The sequence below is a fragment of the Salvia splendens genome, chromosome 14, assembly GCF_004379255.2.
Source record: "Salvia splendens isolate huo1 chromosome 14, SspV2, whole genome shotgun sequence".
In the NCBI taxonomy this organism is placed as follows: Eukaryota; Viridiplantae; Streptophyta; class Magnoliopsida; order Lamiales; family Lamiaceae; genus Salvia; species Salvia splendens.
In genome coordinates this window covers 9,854,552-9,875,572 of record NC_056045.1, presented here as the reverse complement: position 1 = coordinate 9,875,572, position 21,021 = coordinate 9,854,552, and the positions used below count along the sequence as shown (strand labels likewise).

The 21,021-nt window shown below is 40.3% G+C and overlaps 1 protein-coding gene and 1 pseudogene across 1 annotated transcript; one reads left to right on the top strand and one right to left on the bottom strand.

Moving 5' to 3' along the window:
• Positions 1-2,757: 2,757 nt before the first annotated feature.
• LOC121764159 lies at positions 2,758-4,946 on the bottom strand (annotated as a pseudogene).
• A 12,684-nt stretch (positions 4,947-17,630) lies between these two features.
• On the top strand, positions 17,631-19,463 carry LOC121764158 (linolenate 9R-lipoxygenase-like). The gene is made up of 2 exons (XM_042160218.1): positions 17,631-18,796; positions 19,322-19,463. Exons 1-2 carry the CDS (start codon positions 17,631-17,633, stop codon positions 19,461-19,463), a joined length of 1,308 nt encoding a protein of 435 aa, XP_042016152.1.
• Positions 19,464-21,021: the final 1,558 nt, after the last annotated feature.

Below are 21,021 nucleotides of genomic sequence, written 5' to 3'. Positions count from 1 at the left end.
TGAAGATCTATTCACAAGAACTCAGACCCAAGGGAGCACATGAGGTTTCAACCGTGAATCACCTCACACATTCCAGAAACCACCCTCAAGCCTCTCCTAAACACCGGATCTGTCAATCTAACCGGAGAAATCTCACCACAACACCCTCACAAGAAAACCCTAACTTTCCAGAACTTGAGAAACCGAAATGGTTACCCTCCACACTTCTCACCAAAGATTTAACACCACTAAAACATGAGAGATCTCAGAGAAGAACACATCATCACAAGATGAAGAACAGCTTGAAGGAAAGAAATCGCAAGAGAGTAGTAGTGAGAGAAAGAGAGTTAGAGATAATGAAACGGCTGAGGAGAGGAAGGGAGTAATATCTTACATAGTATTGGGCTAGGGCAAGTCACAAGCCCAACACCAACTGGGCCAACTTAATTCTCAGGCCCAAATGATGTCCACCAACAAACAGCCCAAAATAACCAATAGTCATGCTCAGTACCATTATTAGGCTGTATATAGTGTTCCGTAATGATATATGTAAATAATACTCAAGAATATGCACTCTTTTCTTTTTAGTCCATCCCACAATAATATGCACTTTCTAATTTTGGAAAGTCTTTTCTCTCTAATGAGGTGAGACCTATTCTCCACTAACCATACTTTATTTACTTTTTCTCTCTACCTCTCTCTTGCTTCACCAATTTTTCATTAAAACCCGTACCGACCCCAAAGTGCATATTCTTTGGGGAAGGAGGGGTATTGAACAACCAATTAATTTGTTTCTAAATTGCTGTGAGTCCTCCCTTTGGCTTGCTTCTTTGACTTGATACTTGAGGTGTTACGCTACTACATAGCTAATGGTTGATGAGTTGGTCTAACATACCAAGATACTCCTTTATTGTGTCTAGCAGTCTTGTAAAAGTGGTGGATGAACAATCAACCAGTTCACGATTGTTTCCTCTCTTTATGTAACCACTTTCAATCCAAAAATTTCATATCAAGTTCAGTTTAAAATATTTATGCAACAGATTTTAGATCCTGACTTTGATGTGCTTTTAACAAGAGAAATATTCTGTTCAGGTGGATATGTCACTGAGGTTGCTAAAGGCTGGAAAACATGTCCTTCAAGGTGATGGCTCTTAAATGCATACATGTCCATCTTAAGACTTGTCCATAGGTTTCTACAATGTTTTATAGGTCACCAGATATAGATATATATCTAATTGCTCGTACGAAATAATTGACGGTATCTTTTCATGCATGTCTGGTGTGCTTCCATGCAATTTCTGGTTGTGAAGAGAAACCTGCTGCAGCTTGTAAGTGAGATCCCTTTTCTTCAGTTTTACAGGATCCATGCTTTTGATTGTGATGTAGCCACATGTAGTTTTACTGGATTGTTACAGTCGACTTGTGTGCTAATGAGGTTTCAGATATCTTATCCTTGACAAAAAAACATAGACTGGGCCCACTGGGGGAAAGTAGTAATATGTTCCAGTTCTTATAAATTATGACCTTAAATTGACCATATGAACGTGAATGATCTGTAATTCATGATAATTGCTTTGTTTGATTGGCTATTTTTCTCCCTTCCATTAATTACTCGAAACCTTAAGGCTGTAACTGCAGCTCACACATTGGTGAGAATTATATGGCATCTTCAATCTATGCCTTGATGTTGACAGTGGTATATGTTATAACGAACAGTATTACCCTTTGCAGAGTAATTATGATTAATTTAATTATTGCTTTGCTAATGAAGCTGGTACTGAGCTTGAAAGAGAAATATCGAGCTATGCCTCTTTCAACCCAGCCCCGATCTGGGCAGTTGCTGAAAACTATCGGTTTGAACCTGCCTTTGTGGAGGCATGCCTACTTGCTTTTTGACTGTCATTATCCACATGGTGTATGAAACGACTGCATGTTTTTACAGGGCAAAAAACTGATGGCTGAAATTGGAGACATTATTAATATCCATGTCATCATTGAAGGATCAATGAATAACTCAAATCCATACTATTCAAGTTCTTGGAGACGTGGGTTTGATGTGAGTTTTACATTTTTACTGAATAGCCAACCAATTTAGCTAGTTTCTTGCAAACTTGCTGAAATGTTAAGTACTAAGTAGTTTCTGCATATCAATCAATCTTCTTTTATCTGTGTTTGGGTTCAATACTCCAGTCTTATCCTTCTTGTAAAGTCAAAACTGTATTTGCTTTGATTTTTGCCTCTATTTTGTATTAGCATGAGAAATAGACCACTTTGATGAAATGTTTTTTCAACAACTTTTTGTTGTATACATTGTGAGTCAGTTTTTTCTTATCCAATGGTTGAATCAAACTTTCATTGCTTTGGACTAAAAAGGTTTCCTGTTTTGGCAGGGAGGCTTTATTCTTGATATGGGTGTCCATTTCATTTCTGGCTTAAGAATGGTGAGTTAACATGTGCTAAATTTATCCTTCTTTTCTTTTCACACTTGATTATATTTTTTCATTGCTATATTTATACACTTTATATCAGACATTATGAATTAAATATAAGTATTCTATATCCTAATGTTCGGTCTTTCTGGCTAAAAGAAAAATAAGAAAGTAACTGCACAAAAATATAAGATTATCTGCTGAAGAGAAAGCACTTCTGAGTTGCCCAATCCACTGCAGCTTAACAATCATATGCTTTTACATGTAAAAACCATACATTAATCTTGTAACATATCCCATGCAGTAAAATTACAATATCATAAAAAAAGTTGCTCCACACCTTTGACTATCAATAGCTGCTATGTTGTACTACGTGTTCTATTGACACCAGTTTATCTGTGTTTTTGGCTCCGATAATCTCTTGCAAATCGAAAGCTTGTCGGATGGGCAAGCTTGCCCCACAGCTCAACAGAGACTGAAATCTCTCCCCCTGCATCGCCAAGTCACCCACCACGCTCTGTATCCTCCCCCCTATGCTCCTCAGCCGATCATACCTCATCCTCACAAGATCTGGCGCCTTGGACGTTGGGAACGTGTCAAACTCCTCGTCCAGCTCGTCGTGCCCCACCGCATCCGCATGAGACAGCCTGATGTCCATGTGCGGCGGGTGCCTAGGCTTCCACCGGTAGTTCCAGATGCCGATGAAAAACAAGTAGAGGAAAAAAGTAGGCAACACTAGCTCAGGATAGAGCACAAGTATCACAACAAGTATGTGAATCAGAAGAGTGGTGAAAGGATTTCTCCACTGGCATATCTGATCAAACCACTTGGCAATAGCCATCACCCCACTCATGATGCCCATCACTCTCACAAAGTTGGCCTTGGCCTTCCTCACACTCCATATATGCGACCCTACGTTGAGCATGTACTCAACCGCTTCCTTGTTCAGTGGCGGCTCGGACCTCCCCAGCCTCGACGAGACTATCTGGATGGCCTGATGCCTCAGCGCATCCAGCTGCATCACGGACAAGGGATGAACGTAGTGCATTTTGGGCAGCAGTGGATGTGTACACTTATGCAGCATGTTTAGATAGGAGGAGCACGAAAACCGGACTGCCAAATGCAGCTCCCCCATCTTCTTCACACCGGAAGGCTTCAACACGACCAGAGGATACGAGTGGGTGTAAACACGCTCTGTCTCAAGCGTCGACAGCCTGATCCTCACCTTCCCGATGCTCGCATCCTTCCCTCCCTGCAGATGGCCGTTGTCGAACACCCCCACCGTGATCACAGTGCACAGATCGAACACCTCCCACGTGTACTGCTCGTTCCACCTAGGCGAACCGCTGTCAATGATCGTCCTTGTCCTTATCCATTTCGAACCATACTTAGCCACACAATAGGCATCCGTCGTTCCACGTCCATCTTTCGTTGTTTTCATATGCAGTAGCCCCGTGGCACTAATAATCCCAACCTCGAGCAACCCAACGCTCGATTTCCAAAGCAGCTTCGAACTCGGCCTGTGATCACTGCTGTAATAAGTGGACTCATCCAACACATGATACCCCCCATCCAAGCTGACCCTGAGATGAATCTTGCTAGCAAACGTCACCTCCTTCTTCACCGCCTCGCCACTATGCCTCTCGAGGTTAAGCCACTTGGCCGGGACCGCCTTGTTGTCGAGACGCTTCACCACAGTGCTCAGCAACACCACACACCTCCCCAACACCTCATCCTTATTCTCCACAGTCATGATCAACGGCTCCTCAAACGGCTCAGCAACAACGAACACCAAATCCTCGTTCCAAGCCAGATTCACACCTCTATTAATCCTCGTCCTGATAGCCTGGCTGCCGCATATAACCTTCACACAAACCTCCGGCAGCCTAGTTTTGTCAGCCGGAACCAAGTCCTGGCATTGGATCACATTAACTCTCAAATACCAAAGCCTCGGAGACAGATAGACCTTCCCCCGAATCCTCGAGACTCCATCACTCCCAACCGCGGCCGCATCAGAATGCCAAGCATCCGAGAAGGCCTCATCCGCTTGAGTCCCTTTCCAAACCGCAACCATGATCTCCCCTTCTTCACCTTCTCCCCTTTCTTCTCATCAAGCCTGTACCACTGAGGTGCGAGAGGGCTATCAGGAGGGTCGCGCCTCGGGATATCAACGAGGTCGAAAGTGAGGCTACCGATGAAGTCATCCAGCACGAGATCCTTGTCCTTCACGATAATGTCGACATGGGACGACTGGAGCTGGTCGTGCTCGAAGGCGAAGACTAGGTTCCACACGGCGCTGGAGGTCTTCTCTAGGTGCTTGGTGACGCCCCTGTAGTTGCCGAGCCGGACCTCGACGTAAGGGTCGCAGGAGGAGTTAAGGTCCTTGGCGGGGAGGTCTCGCACCTTCACCACGCGGACGTAGAGATACTCCATCTGCTCGACGAGGTCGTAGGCGCATACGAGCTTGTCGCCGCCCCGGATGAAGCCGGAGCCGACGATCTTAGGGGCTGTTTGCTTCAGAGCGAACTCTTCCGGCATTGTCATTTTTTCTTAGAACGGAAATCACTAGCAATGCTACAAGTTTCTGAGCTCTGTCATAACATAATTAATTAAATCCTTCATGTAGAAATCTTATTTCAGGTGCAGTAGATGGAACCTTGCTTTTGTGTTCGATTTTAACATATACTCCCTTTCTTAGATCGTTTGGCCATTAAATGTCTCATTATTCCTTTTTCGTCCCATTTCACTTTTACTCTATCGGTTCCCCATTAATTGACACCAATTTCTTTTTTCGACAGTCCCCAATTAATTGAAACTTTTATTTTTTACTTTTTTTTGGTAATGGACCTCACATTCTACTTACTTATACACTCATATTTTATTATAAAAGTAATATACTCCCTCCGTCCATTGAATATAAAACGTTTCCTTTTCGGCACGAGATTTTATTTATTGTTATTTTGTGAGTTAATGGAGAGAGAATATAATAAGAGAGGGAAAAAGTAGAGATAATAGTATTTCCATTTTACAAAACATTTCCTTTTTCATGGGACAATCCAAAAAGAAAAACGATTCATTTTTAATAGGACAGATGAAGTATAAATGTAGGAACTACATTCTACTAACTTTTTCTACCCATTTCTCACTGCATTTCTCCAATCCTGTGTCAAGTCAAACAGTGTCAATTAATGGGGGATGGATGATATATTTGGTACATTTCACTAATTCATTTTACTCACATTTTATACATAAAAGTAGGTCCTACATTCCACAAATAATTATTTAAAATCTGTGCCGGTAAGATATGAGACATTTAATCAGACGGAGTTCGGAGGGAGTATGTGTTTATGTAACAATGATATCTCTTTTTCTGTCTCTCTGCAGTAGTTGAGTTGCTACAACCATCTTGGAATATTATCTCTTGTTTATAATGTTGGTATGTGAAAAATGATTTCTTGAAAGAGTAGTACACTAGTTTAGGTTTCGTATTGAAGGAATCGTTTGTTTTTTTATGCAGTAATTCACACCTAATAAAATCTGCTTTTTTATGCAGTAATTCAACTCATACCTGTATTCTCATAAGCATAAGCAGGGAGAGAGCTAGAAAAATCATATTTAAAGGGACAAAAATATGCATGATAATTTTTTAAAAGTATTTTGGAAGGGGCAATTGATGAGTAAGTTAAAGTAATTTTGCTTTATAACATACTTTATGTGTATATGTGAGAAATTTGAGGGACTGAGGGATGGCATTTATCCCTTATGCCAATAGGCTAACTCCGACGCTGTTAGTATGTTACATCATCATTCTCCTCATTTTCTATACAACCCTTTAGAGCACTAGCATTGTGGCTTATCTCCGGAGCCCATTTCAAAGCATATCTCCATTTTTTCCTGCCACGTCAGCAGATCCATCCCAGAGCTTATCTTAGAGCCCATCTCATTTCCACATTATCACTATTTATTTCACTTTTAATTGTTGATGTAAATTAAAGACAACGTAGTATACGGCAAAAAAACATATTTCATTTTAAAAACCTAAATAAAGCATAAATGTATAAATAATATAAATAAAATTACATAATAAATTCATTCTTCGATGTATTACAATATTGGAAAACAGAATACAACGAGAAGTGAATTTAAATAAAATTACAATAAAACATCAGTGCCTCTATGACCAAAGTTCTTCAATCATATCACATTGGAGTGCACGATAGGCTTCGGCCTGGCACATGTCAACAAATGCCTGAAAACGCTCATCATCGTTGTATGCCTGAAGACGCTCATCGTCGTTGTATGCCTGAAGACGCTCATCATCGTTGTATGGTAGACCATAGGAGAAGAAAATACAAAATTTAATTTAAAAAAAATAATACGAAAATTGGCTCGGCCATCGGCCCGACCTGAGCCTCCGCAATGGAGGCCATCGCAGGGCTGATGCGGAGCCGATGAGGCATCGGCTGAGGCTATTGTTCGGCGCTGGGGTGGAGGCGTTGGGGAAGGGCGATCGACCCTCCCTCCGCAGTGGAGGCCGACGGGCGCCGATGTGGTGGCCGATCGCTCGGCTGTGGCGATCGACCACCATTGCCATGCTCTTATGTAATTCTACAATCTCATACCTTTCCACATGTACTCATGTACTCGTATATTTATTCCAAAAATTTTATATCATCCACTTTGCAAAACTTAGGTAATATACTAATACATACAACAAAGTTACTTTATCAAAAATTATAAAAATTAAAAGTCTTAAAACTAAATTTGTGGGCCAGCTAAAAATAGCATTAAAAACGAACTTATGTAATGTACTAAATTGAAAATTTAAAAATTTATTTGCTAAGATTTCTATAACTTTATATTCATCAATAAAGTTGATATCCTCTTTCTCCCTCTGTCCCCAACGAATATGCACTTTGAGTTTAGCATGAGTTTTAATGCAAAATTAGAAAAGTAAGAGAGAGATTGAGAGAAAAAGTAATTAAAGTATTGTTAGTGGAGAATGAGTCTCGCCTCATTAAAGTTAAAAGAGTTTCCAAAATTGGAAAGTGCATATTCTTGTGGGACGGACGAAAAATGAAAGAGTGCATATTCTTATGAGACGGATGGAGTATTATTTAAATCAACGTATGAGTTAAAATTATTTTATTTTGTGGCCCAGCTAATAATAGCATTAAAAATTGAACTTATGAAATGTACTAAAATGAAAAGTTAAGAATTTATTTGCTAAGATTTCTAAAACTTTTTATTAATAATCAATAAATTTTATATCCTCGTACTATTTATATCAACATATGAGTTAAAATTAATTTATTTTGTGGGCCAGCTAATAATAGCATTAAAAATTGAACTTATGAAATGTACTAAAATGAAAAGTTAAGAATTTATTTGCTAAGATTTCTATAAGTTTGTATTAAGATTTTCATTCTCCCCCCCCTCCCTCTACTTCAGCCCTAGTGGTTTTGGAGGTGTTTTCCTAGTTCTCATAGCTTGGTATATTTATATAGCTAGCTAGTGGTGCTCTCATGACTTCTTATTTTTATTTTGGTCATGCTTGTTTTGGAGGTTTGTTTTGTTTCGGCCCATGACCTATATTTTTCTGCTTTTGTGGCGATTTTGTTTCTATTATTCTTTTAAACTCTTGGCTCGCTATCGTGTCATGGCTTGAGCAAAATTCGTATTTATAAAAAAAAATCATATTTTTCATATTTAAGACTCCTTCATTGGTAAATGGTAGTAGTAATTACGATTACTTATTTTGAAAACCATTTTACTGATATCTATCTCCCAATAAATATGAAATATTTGATTTCCAACACGAAATTTTGTGTAGTTTTATTTTGTGTTGGTTTATGGATTACAAGATAAACATTTGCCAGATGTAATACAACCTAAAAGAAGGAATAGGAAAATCAACTGAAATGGAAATTACAATAATCGAAACAGTAACCGTAAATATGTAATTAGCCGAGTCGAGGATTCCTTTTACCGCAAGGCGAGATACGCTCCGATAGTGCTGTCGGATTGGCGTGTCGTCCCCAAAGAGAAAACGACTCTTGTCTTTGATGAAGCAATACCGCTATGAGCAGAGCTCCGGCGAACTAGATGGAGGTGAAGACAGAGTTTCAACAGAAAAACAATGCTTAGAGAGAGAGAGAACGCTTATGCTATGAGGGCAGAGATTTCAAGTGTATCTTGAAATGTCTTTGTGTGAAGAATATTAGAGTATGCATCACTATTTATAGGCAATGTGGAGGATATGAAGTCAATTCTGCCATTAAGGCTGATTTGTAACGGTCGGCGGTTACAAACGTGTTACAGATGTAACAAATGTCAATCATGGAGCATGAACCTGGACGGATGTATCTAGACACCTCTCATGTAGTTGTTCATTCCATAAATGTATTTGGACGACCCGATCAATATGCATGCATGGAATTCTACGAAGCTTTCTTTGTATGCTCATTTGCCACATTGTTTTGTCTACATGTCCAAAATGAGATTAATTAATTAATTACATATCTCCATACATCGTGACATATTTTAATATATTATTTCTTGTTCACTAGGAATCGGTTTAGAAATAGTGAATATACCACAATCATCTACTCAGAGCATAGATCAATTATAAATTATTTAATTTTTTTAAAATTAAATATTCTGTCACTTGTACGACCCGTCAATGAGACAACCTAATAAGGAAATCCTTTTATTTTTAATGGGATATATTTCAAAATATATGGGCATATAATCCGAATATGGGACTTAGTTTCTCTTTCATTAGATTGCGCAGCGAACGATTGAAGTTTAACTTATTGATTAGTAAATTATTGCACTAATATCAACTTAGTTATTAAACATTGATTTTTTTCAAAAAAATATAGTAATAAATTTACACTTTAAGTATATTATTTGAAATTTAATTTAAATTTTTTACCAATTTCACCTCACGTCACAATCAATTTCCATGTTGAATTTCCATCCTAATCATTAAAATATTTGGCATACCTCACATAACAATAACAACGATAATAAAGAAATAGACATTTGCTAAAGATAATCTATTCCCAACAGAGCTCCCGAACGAAAAATTATGACAGAGAAAACAATAAACAATAACCTAATTGCGCCTCAGTTGGTGGAATTAATGAAAATACTTTTTAATATTGCAGGATAGTTTTTAATTTTGAAGTTTTAGTGAGAATACATTTTCTTTAGCAGAGTCTTTGACTTTCAATGTCGTGTTAAATATGTGTAATGTGTCAAATATTTTAATGAGTATGATTAGTATGGAAAATCTATATAAACTATTGGTTGCCATGAGATAAAATTAGAAAGAAAAATAAATTTGTGTACGTGAATTATTGATAAATTGGTTAATGTCTGAGTTGAACATGTCTTAGGTTCAAGCATGCGACTTTTAACTTCATTCGTCCCATTATAAGTGATTAATTTCTTTTGGGCACTAAATTTTAGAAAATGATATTTATTAAGTAAAAGTGGAGTGTAGAAAGTATGAGAGAATAAAAAGTATGAGAGATAAAGAGATAATAAAGTAGAAAAAAAGATGGAATAAAGTAAGAGTGAGAAAATGTTTTATTTTTTGCTAAAAGAAGAAAGCAATCACTTGTAGTGGGACAATCAAAATAAGAAGTTGACCACTTGTTGTGGGACCGATGGAGTAATATTTTACCTATAAAAATTAAAATATAAAATCCTTTTAAAATATAAAATTACGTATTTATTTTGAAACAAATCCAAATATAGTAATCAATTTAATGCGAACATTGTAATTTGAAAATCATTTATAAAATTAACTTTGTAATGAGAAATCATTCCTAGAACGATATAATGAGAAAATAAATTACCCTTTCCAATTAGATCGATGTGTATTGCGTTAATTGTGAATTTTGTTTTATCAATATATATGTTCATGTGCAGACATATGACGATTAAGTATTTCTCGAAAAATATTCCTTATTGCACGATGTAATAGTAATAACATTTTCAAGTGATGGTTATGGGTTTGTTTCCACCATTAATATAGTAAAAAGCCTGCAATTATCCAAAACAATAAGGTTTCATATGATTGGTGAGGCCTCGTAGAATCCAAGATCCTTTGCACCACAAAATGATCATATCATATCTATCTAAATTAGCCAATAATTAATCGCCCTGTGTGGAAATAATATTCTCCGAGAAGCACAAAATTGGAATATCTCTTGACAACAGACAACCCTTAACTACAATTCTCGGACTAACCGAAGTTAAAAATATGTTGTTTTCTAACTTAAGATGTTGACATAAACACTTTTTGTCCTTTACTATCTTGACTATAAAAGGCATCTATTGCTAGAAATTCCATCAGCAATAAGGGGCAATAGTGGAGTTCCGGTAAACTTCTTCTTCTTTTCTGCCATTTGGCATTTTGGTACTTATTATTTAGTTCATTTGAATTGAATTAGTGCATGCAGAGACTAAGATAGCCTCATACATCTTGCTTATATCACCATTGATAAAACAATAACTAACTTCCTTTACCATGTAATTATATAAATCCATCAAGTGTGTTGGGTTGTGTTGCTCTGATTTCTTAGATTCTTGTGCAAAATGTGACCTTTATTACATATTCTGAAGTTAGATAGGAAAAGCCATTAGCCTTTTCTCAGCAACTTGTTGAGTTTAGTTTTGCTTGTCATAGTTTTTCTAATATTGTCTTGGCAATGGAATTTCATAGCTCTTGCTTGCATTTCTGGAGCTAAAAGGAGACTCTTGTTTTGGCATTCCAAATTCTGCTTATTAGAAAGGTGCATTTCTACTTCTTGATAAGTTAAACCTTGGATTAATTATTGATTCTAGTTGGAGATCTTCTTTGGATCAAAGATCCTAGTAGTTTCCGATGATTTCTTTAGGAAATATGGTTTCATTTAGTTACTAGTGTCATATCCTTTTATTATGTACTCCCTCCGTCCCATAATAGACGTCACACTTTCCTTTTTAGTTTGTCCCATAAAAGATGTCAACACTTCCTTTTATGGAAAAAACACCCTCTAACATAAATATAAATATACTATTTTCTCTTTCCACCTAACACACAAAATAACATCTTCTAAAATCATGTGTCATTCCTCAAATGTGTCATCTATTATGGGACGGGGGGAGTAATAGACTGGAGTAATTACTCATACAAAATGTTTCACCTTTGTTTTATATTGGTACAAAAAGGTTGATGTTTACCTGAATCTTGCAAAAAATTTCATTTTTGTTTCGTTTTAATGCATTCCGATACTTATGTTTAGACGCAGTTAATTCTTCGCCTATAAGGAGTTAAATGTTTCATCATTGTTTCGTGATGGAACTAAAAATTTCATCATTATTTCATGGCCATGTAGATAAAGAGTTAACGATATCCAAACACATTATAAATTAAATTCAAACGGGGATGAAACTTTTTGTACTATTTTTTGCAAACTTCAAACACTTTGTACCAACACGAAATAATGGTGAAACATTTTGTATGAATTGTATACTTACGGGCCGTTAATGTAATAGACAAATATTAGTAAAGTTCCTGCAACTAAATGATATTTGTTGAACAATAAAGTATGGTCATTTACAGCATCACCTTGAGCTTATTTTCTACGGATTTCAGCAAGTAGCATATGCTCTAAATGGAGCCTCAAAACTCAGTAGAAGATGAGTTTTGGAAGTTGCATCCATCATGGGCGTTGAGCACAAGAATCGCGATTTTAGGTGGCGGACCAAGTGGCCTATCTGCAACCTATGCGCTATGTAAACTCGGCTACAACAACGTCACAGTCCTTGAGAAATACCACACAGTTAGTGGCATGTGTGAGTCAGCAGATATTGAAGGTAATAGTTATAGTAGTGAAACCAATATTCATTCACACATCCTATTAGATTAAACATAACTTTGAATCACCTACAATGCAGGAAGGTTTTATGATCTTGGAGGGCAGGTCCTCGCAGCCAGCAGCTCCCCGACTATCTTCCATCTTGCGAAAGAAATGGGCTGTCAACTTGAAGAAATGGACTCTCACAAACTGGCCTTAATCGATAGCTACACTGGGAAGTATGAGGACATCCAAGTCGCAGATGACTATGTTTCTGTTATCTCACTAACTCTACAGCTTCAGGTCTGTTTTTCTCTACATTTTATAAAACATCCATCCCTTACATTTCGATACAAATCTCACTTCCTATCCTTGACAGGAGGACGCCAAGAGATCAGGTCGAATTGGAGTTCACGCAGTGAGCGATTCTGCCTCTGATCTCACACCGGCTTTTCTTGAGAGTCGCGCATTCAATTGTGTTCCAAAATCTGTAGCATATGGATACACTGCTTCTGGATACGGATTCGTTCAAGACATGCCTTATGCATACGTTCATGAATTCACTCGAACGTCTATGGCTGGCAAGATACGACGTTTCAAAGGCGGATACATGAGTTTCTGGCAGAGGATGAGTGAATCTCTTCCAGCACAAGTCCTCTGCAACACTGAGGTAACCTCAATCCGACGCCATTCATCCCTTGTCCATGTCAATGTTAAACAAAACGGAGAGGCCAAAAGTTTAGAGTTCGACAAGTTGATCGTGTCTGGATCATTTCCGTTAGTTTATGGAAAAACGTATAGATCAACATCAGTCACCCCAATAGGTTTGCAAAACTCCCTTTTTTTGAGTAACATGCTTTTATTCTTTGATACTAAAGTACCTTTTATCTTTGTAGCTGCTGATCATGACATAATGGACTTCAGTGAGCTCGAAAAAGAGATCTTCGGTAAAGTGCAAACCGTTGATTATTACACAACAGTGATGAAGATTAAAGGGCTCGAACATCTTCCCGTTGGATTCTACTACTTTGGAGAATTCATGGACGATCCACAAACAATAGGAAATCCTGTAGCAATGCAGAGATTTTACTCCGACACTGACATCTTCCTATTCTGGTCTTACGGTAACTCAGCTGGAATCATGGGACAAGAAGTAACACAACTAGCAATTGATGTAGTGAAAAGAATAGGCGGAGAAGTCATTGCCATTGTTCTACAACGGCGGTTCAACTATTTTCCTCACGTCGAAACCCAAGGTTACTTCTTATAATATGTCATGTTAAATCCAATTACTACAAGCATACTATTAACAAAATCCATCTTGAACACAGATATGAAGAATGGATTCTACGACAAAGTCGAGAATGAACTCCAGGGAGAGCAAAATACATACTACATCGGTGGGCTCATGGCGTTTGAGCTCACTGAGAGAAACTCAACTTACGCCATGGCTTTGATCCGTAAGCATTTCGCATGTGACGATCCATTGCCAAGATTTCCATATGTAAAGGTACTTGAGCACTCTTAAAGAACACTGATATTTTAAGATGAGAGTCAACTTACTTGATGCAATGCCTCTAACAGAGATTGCTCTCTGAGAGCTGCAGCAAGGTGCCGCGGCAGCTAGATGAGTCGATGGGAGTCGAGTTCCCTGATCTTTCAAGCCTCGATGGCTATCTAAAACACTGGGGGACTCATGATATGATCCGAAACAAGACTCTTTACACTTGGATAAATGAAGATGGGAAAGTTTCTGGGCAGAGGAGCTATGCAGAGCAACATGCTAATGCTACCTTGATAGCAGAGTTGCTTCTGTCAAGCCGCAAACCAGTCATTACGCCCGGGGACAGAGTCCTCCTCATCCACGTCCCAGGTCTGGATTTCGTAGATGCCTTCTTTGGTTGTTTGAGAGCGAGAGTGCTCCCTGTCCCCGTTCTCCCACCCGATCCACTCCAGAGAAGTGGGCAGGCACTTTTGAAGATAGAGAATGTTGCCAAGTCATGTAATGCAGTTGCCATTCTTTCAACTTTCAGCTACCACACATCTGTTCGAGCAGGCCTTGTGAAGAACTTGTTGCCAATGTCTCCCTCAAGTAGGAAGAGTTCCGGTCGCTGGCCCAATCTCCCGTGGATTCACACTGATTCTTGGATAAAGAAATCCAAAGGCATGACTGCTGGAGATTTGGAATCTAGCAGCGCGCCCCAGCCCGGTGACCTGTGTTTCCTTCAGTTCACGTCAGGGTCGACTGGTGATGCAAAGGGAGTGATGATCACTCATGATGGAATCATTCATAATGTGAAGCTGATGCGGAAGAGGTACAAAAGCACGTCCAACACCGTGCTCGTGAGCTGGCTCCCGCAGTATCATGACATGGGCTTGATAGGTGGGCTTTTCACGGCTTTGGTTAGTGGTGGGACAGCTATTTTGTTTTCTCCGATGACATTCATCAAGAACCCTCTTCTGTGGCTTGAGATCATTACCAAGTACAAGGGGACTCATAGTGCTGGTCCCAACTTTGCTTTCGAGCTTGTGATCCGGAGGCTGGAGCTCGACAAGAATAAGGCTCGTGACTATGATCTTTCTTCCATGGTTTTCCTCATGGTTGCTGCCGAGCCAGTCAGGCAGAGGACTTTAAGAAGATTTATGGAGCTCACTATGCCTTACGGCCTTTCTCAATACTTGATGGCTCCTGGCTACGGATTGGCAGAGAACTGCGTGTTTGTCTCGTGTGCGTATGGGGAAGGGAGGCCTATAATGGTGGACTGGCAGGGGAGGGTGAGCTGTGGATATGTTAACCCGAGTGATCCAGATGTTGATATCAGGATCGTGGATCCACAAACTGATAAGGAGGTTACTGAAATTGGAAAAGAAGGAGAGATATGGATAAGTAGTCCTAGTGCTGGAGTTGGATACTGGGGCAAAGAGGAGTACAGTAAAGAAACCTTCAATAATGAACTCTGCAATCATCATGGCAGAATATACACCAGGACAGGGGACTTGGGGCGCGTTATTGATGGACATTTGTTCATCACGGGAAGGATCAAAGATCTTATCATTGTTGCAGGGCGGAACATATACTCAGCTGATGTGGAGAAGACAGTTGAGAGCTCGTGCGACCTTCTACGCCCTGGGTGCTGTGCTGTCATTGGCGTTCCGGAGGAGATTCTGTCAGCAAAGGGGATTTCATTGTCACAAGGGTCTGATCCGGTTGGGCTAGTCGCCATTGCGGAGGTGAGAGATGGTAAGCCTGTGAACAAGGATGTGGTAGAGCAAATTAAAGTCAAGGTTGCTGAAGAGCATGGTGTAAGTTTAGCTGCTGTCAAGCTGATCAAACCAAGAAGCATCAGCAAAACAACATCCGGGAAAATTAGGCGATTCGAGTGCCTCAAGCAGTTTACTGACGAGACATTGAATTCGATTCCTGATCCAATAATTCCGAAGAGATTGCTTACTCGGTCTTATACTACTGGAACGTGCAAGGATGGCCACACGCCTCGCCCCCAACTCAAGGCTACTACGAGTATTGCTAGACTAAGCTACGTAGAAATATTGGAGTACCTTAAGAGGCTGATTTCGGAGCAAACTGGAATCCCTGGCAGCAGAATCTCCACAACTGCAAACCTCAATACTTATGGGATTGACTCCATTGGTGTGGTGAGGGCAGCTCAAAAGCTCTCTGATTTCCTTGGTGTACCTGTAGGCGCAGTCGACATTTTCACTGCGACTAGCATTGAAGACCTAGCTTCCTTCTCAGAGAATCTCCTCATCAAGTCAAACCCTCAAGGTATAAGAAATAATGAAGCATGTTCAGAAGCCGAAGATGCCTATGCATCAGAGGAAATGATCTTATCTCAACAAGTTTCCTTCACACACCAGCTGAAGATCATGCTGCTCCAACTTGTTGCACTTGCGTATGTGTCTATCTTGCTCATCTTTCCTGCATATTTATGCATATCTATATATGTGAAGTCGATATCTTCGTACCTCACACCCATGACAATTCCTTGGGCGCCATACATAATGTCAGTAGCACTTGCGCCTCTTGCTTGGGTATTATGCATACTTGCTACCTGCACTTGCATTGCTATCTTTGGAAATTCATTTCTTCAACCGAATTATGCATTGCTTCCTAATGCATCAATGTGGTCAGCGGACTATGTGAAATGGTGGGCGCTCTACAAGGCGCAAGAGATATCATCCAAAGTATATGCTGTGCACTTGAGAGGAACGCCTCTTTTGAACTACTGGTTTGAGATGTTTGGAGCCAAGATAGGCTCATCAGTAGTCCTCGACACGATTGATATCACAGATCCTGCTCTGCTTTCCATTGGAGATGGAGTTGCGATTGCGGAAGGTGCCTTGTTGCAGAGTCATCAGGTCAGAAATGGAATCCTAAGCTTCAGTCCTATAAGAATTGGGAAGAATTGTTCAATCGGTCCCTATGCGGTTATCAACAAAGGAACACTTGTTAAAGATGGAGCTGAGGTAGCTCCATTGCAAGTCACCCAAGAGGGAAAATTACTCCCTAGATCAAACAAGCCCAACAAGGTAAAAAAGGTTATACTTTTTTGGTTAATATTATTAAACAATATAGTTTAATTGGTGATGTTTTTAGGTTGCAGTGCCCATAGAGAGCAGCCACGTCCATCATTTGATGGGAGTATACATGGTTGGCCTCGTAAGCTCTCTGTGCGCAGCCATCGTCTACTGCATCTACGTCTTTCTATGCCAACAAACGCCTAACATGGAACATTTGATGTTCATGTGCATATCAGGGGCTTTCCACTGGTTCCCATTAACCATCGTGGCATACGTTACTGTCATCAATGGCACGTCTCTAAATCCACTGAGTTTCTCCATCATGGTTGCTACTGCATACTCAGCCCATGGAGTATTGCTCATCTTGGTAACGAGCATCCTAAACCATTCTCTCACTGGAAATGAGAAAACGGAAACTCATATGAAAATGTGGTTGCGGCAGCGATTCATAGTAGCTTGTCATCTTAGATTTGCCAAGCTTCTATCCGGGACAGAAGCTTTCTGCATGTACTTAAGGCTTGTAGGTGCAAAAGTGGGGAGATTTTGCTCCATCAGGGCGATCAACCCTGTTTTGGAACCCCAACTTTTGTGGATTGGTGCTGGTGTCCATCTTGGTGACTTTAGCAGGATTGTAACTGGCTTCTATTCCTCCAATGGCTTCACTAGAGGAAATGTGCAAGTGTATGATAATTCTGTTGTTGGAAGCCAGAGCATTATCCTCCCCGGTGCAACAGTCGAGAGACAGGTGATTCTTGGTGCTCTTTCAGCTGCTCCCATGAACTCAGTTCTTCAAAGAGGTGGTGTATACATCGGATCTCAATCACCAATCATGATCAAAAACACAATGCATGAGTTGGACGATCGTATTGAAGAAATGGATGCAAAATACAAGAAGATTGTGGGAAATCTTTCTGCAAACTTGGCTGCTACCACTCTCAAGGTTAGAACAAGATACTTCCATCGCATTGGAGTTAGTGGCAAAGGAGTCCTCAAAATATACGACAAGATTGAAGGACTCCCAAGCCACAAAATCTTCCAATGCGGAAAGACATATCCTATCATAGTTCGTCACAGTAACAGCTTAAGCGCTGACGATGATGCAAGGCTAGATGCGCGTGGCGCCGCTGTTAGAATCCTCTCCGATGAATCTGGTGGCGAAACAACACTCCTGGATTTAACACTTAAAACAGGCAATGCGTTTTACGCGCGCACCATTTCCGACTTTGCTACTTGGCTTGTGTGCGGGTTACCTGCTAGAGAAGAGCACGTGAAGCGTGCCCCGCACATCAGAGACGCAGTGTGGGCCTCTCTACGCAATGCAGAGACGTTCACTGAGCTGCATTACTACTCCAATATCTGCAGGCTCTTCAGGTTTAACGACGGACAGGAGATGTATGTCAAACTCAAGCTGCGGCCGTTTGATCAGAAAATCATGGATGATTCCGGGAAGATTGAGCCGTTAGGAATCCTACCTCCTGAAACAGGAGCGATTCCGAGGGACAGCAACGACAAGCGTCCTTTGCTTTTTTTGGCAGATGATTTCCGGAGACGTGTGAGTTCGCCCGGTGGCGTTCGTTATGTTTTCCAACTGCAACTCCGGCCAGTGCCCGAGGACGCAGATGCGCAAGACGAGGTCCTCGATTGCACGAAGCCGTGGGACGAGATGGAGTTCCCGTTGATAGACGTCGGAGAGGTGACCATCAATGAGAATCTCACGCCTAAACAATCCGAGGAGCTTGAATTCAATCCTTACCTCAAATGCCATGAAATCGATGTGATCAGAGCAACGTCAGCCTCTCAGAGTGCTTCCATCGATCATGGACGCTCATTGATCTATGAGATTTGCCAACGATTGAGAAACAATGAGCCGCTGCCGGAGGCGTGGAGAGCCTTCATCGAGAAGTCAGATGTCAAAGTAGACCTCTCTGGCTGCCCCGTCATGAACCAGAAACACGACTCCTCTGTCTCAAACGAAGTGACGCTTGCGAGAGCTTGGTACGAAACAACATGGTCGATTTTCGGGCAACCAATGTTGCAGACGTTCTTACCTTATTTCCTCTTGGCGTACGTGATCTCGACCCCTCTAAATTGGCTGCTTTTCGCGCACAATAGCTTGAGATATCCTTTGCATTGGTTGTTTCCTCTGTTCTGGATTGTTTCTGGGGTGGCAGTGGCGGTTGCGTGTGCGTTGGCAAAATGGATTCTCGTCGGGAGGAAGAAAGATGGAGGGACGGTGTTGATTTGGAGCAGAGAAGTGTTCATGGACACGGTATGGCAGGCGTTCAAAACGTTAGCGGGTGAGTATTTTGTGGAGACAATGACCGGTTCGGTGTTATTCGTTGTGTGGATGAAGCTAATGGGGTCGAAGGTTGATGTGACCGGAGGGGTGTACGTGGACAGCATGGGGGCTGCACTTAACCCGGAAATGGTGGAGATAGAGGGCGGCGGTTGCGTGGGAAGAGAGGCACTTTTGTTTGGACATATATACGAAGGTGACGGCGGGAAGGTCAAGTTTGGAAAGATTACGATTGGTGAGGGCGGATTTGTGGGAAGTCGAGCGGTGGCCATGCCAGGAGTGGTTGTGGAAGATGGAGGCAGCCTTGGTGCGCTCTCACTTGCCATGAAGGGGGAACTTGTTAGAATTAAGTCGCAATCTCAATAATTATGTATGGCTAAATAAATTTATCACTCACCATAACGATTTCCAATAATACCTACCAAAAATTACTTTTGTTTTTTTCATTATTTTTCAAGAGTGTATTGGTCTACATAATACAACAAAATGGTTCAACAAAAGATGGACAATATATTCTGATAATGTTAAAACATGTCAAATATCTTACTTATAACCTACCATTACTCCACTTATAAATAATGTGACTAATAAAAAAACTGCACTAACACCACAAATAATGTTCAGCAGAATATGTCAACACACTTTATTCTACCAAAATGATGTGAGATGAATCGGAGGAGGGCGACCAAACTGCACTGCAGAATGTAGTGTTCATCACTCCGGAGAGTTCCCTTCGACGCTCCACCAAAAGCTAACTGAAAAACTCTTAGTAAGAGAACGAACATAGTGCCACCACTTTGGAGGGATATATAGCATCTCCCCTTCCTCTAATATGCAATCCATGAATCCCAAATCCAATATCTTCGGAGACTCTTATTCATCTATATTGTCCATATCAACCTTTGGGGCAAAGAAAATAAATACAAGGATTTTAAGACTCAATGGCAAAGAATTGACTTGGGAGTAAGCCATGTGTTGTATAGTATCAGATCTGCTTGATGAATCAAAATTACATACATGGTAATAATATAAAAGATACCCATCTGATAATCAAGTTGTTCGCACAACTAGAGCATGGTCTCTGTGTGAGGGTAAAGTTCCTCCGACGATGAGGGCGGGTATACTTTTTACCAGCAACCTGATAATGACAAGGACAAAACATTGATCATGAGTTCATGGGAACGAGAAGGATCAGCAGCAAGAAATATAATAACCATCTCTGGTGGTCTGAAAATATTAGTGAAGTTTAAAATGCCATCAAAAGCTAATGTAATCATAAATCGAAAGTTATGAAACACAAATACCATATAAATAAGACAATAAATAGAAAACAATTAGATCAAGTGTTAGATGGAATATCTTGACTTAGCACAAACACATGCACTGTGTAAATCCAAGCTAGCCAAGGCCCCGATAACATTACTGCACATCACGGAGTTGTTTGCACAAAGAAAATGTACAGTCTTAGTAGCATCTATGCAGTATAGAACTGCATCTTCCGTACCTGCGCAAGTATATTATGGTGAGGATCATGATGCAAAGGTGTTACTGTCCCAAGTGGACCAAACCAAGCATTAAGTGACCTGATATCTCCCCCACCAGTAAAACAGTAATCAGGTATAACAATATCCTGCTTTAGTTCTTGTATCTGGCATTTTGATAGTGCAAAATTAGAAAGTGCTGAGTAAGTTTATTTTTTATTAAGACCACAGATGGTTTCTACAATCATATGCATGCCTGATCAAACAATTGATGTTGTGCTAAATAGGTGGTGCTTGAAGGAGAACAGTGACCAGATTGAATCCTCTCGAGAAACTCAGAGATTGTGATAAGCTTTTGCTTCCAATCTGAGGATAAGTAGTTTCTTCCGACCCGCACAGGTTTTCCGTTGTAATAAATGAAATCTTCTTCCAACGCAAAAGTA

What these genes read in the sequence shown, in the direction of transcription:
- LOC121764158 (XM_042160218.1), top strand. Translation starts at nt 17,631, where the DNA reads ATGATCAAAAACACAATGCATGAGTTGGACGATCGTATTGAAGAAATG. An exon ending in GTGACGCTTGCGAGAGCTTG is followed by an intron (nt 18,797 to 19,321) that starts GTACGAAACAAC and finishes CAAGTTTGGAAA; the next exon opens with GATTACGATTGGTGAGGGCG.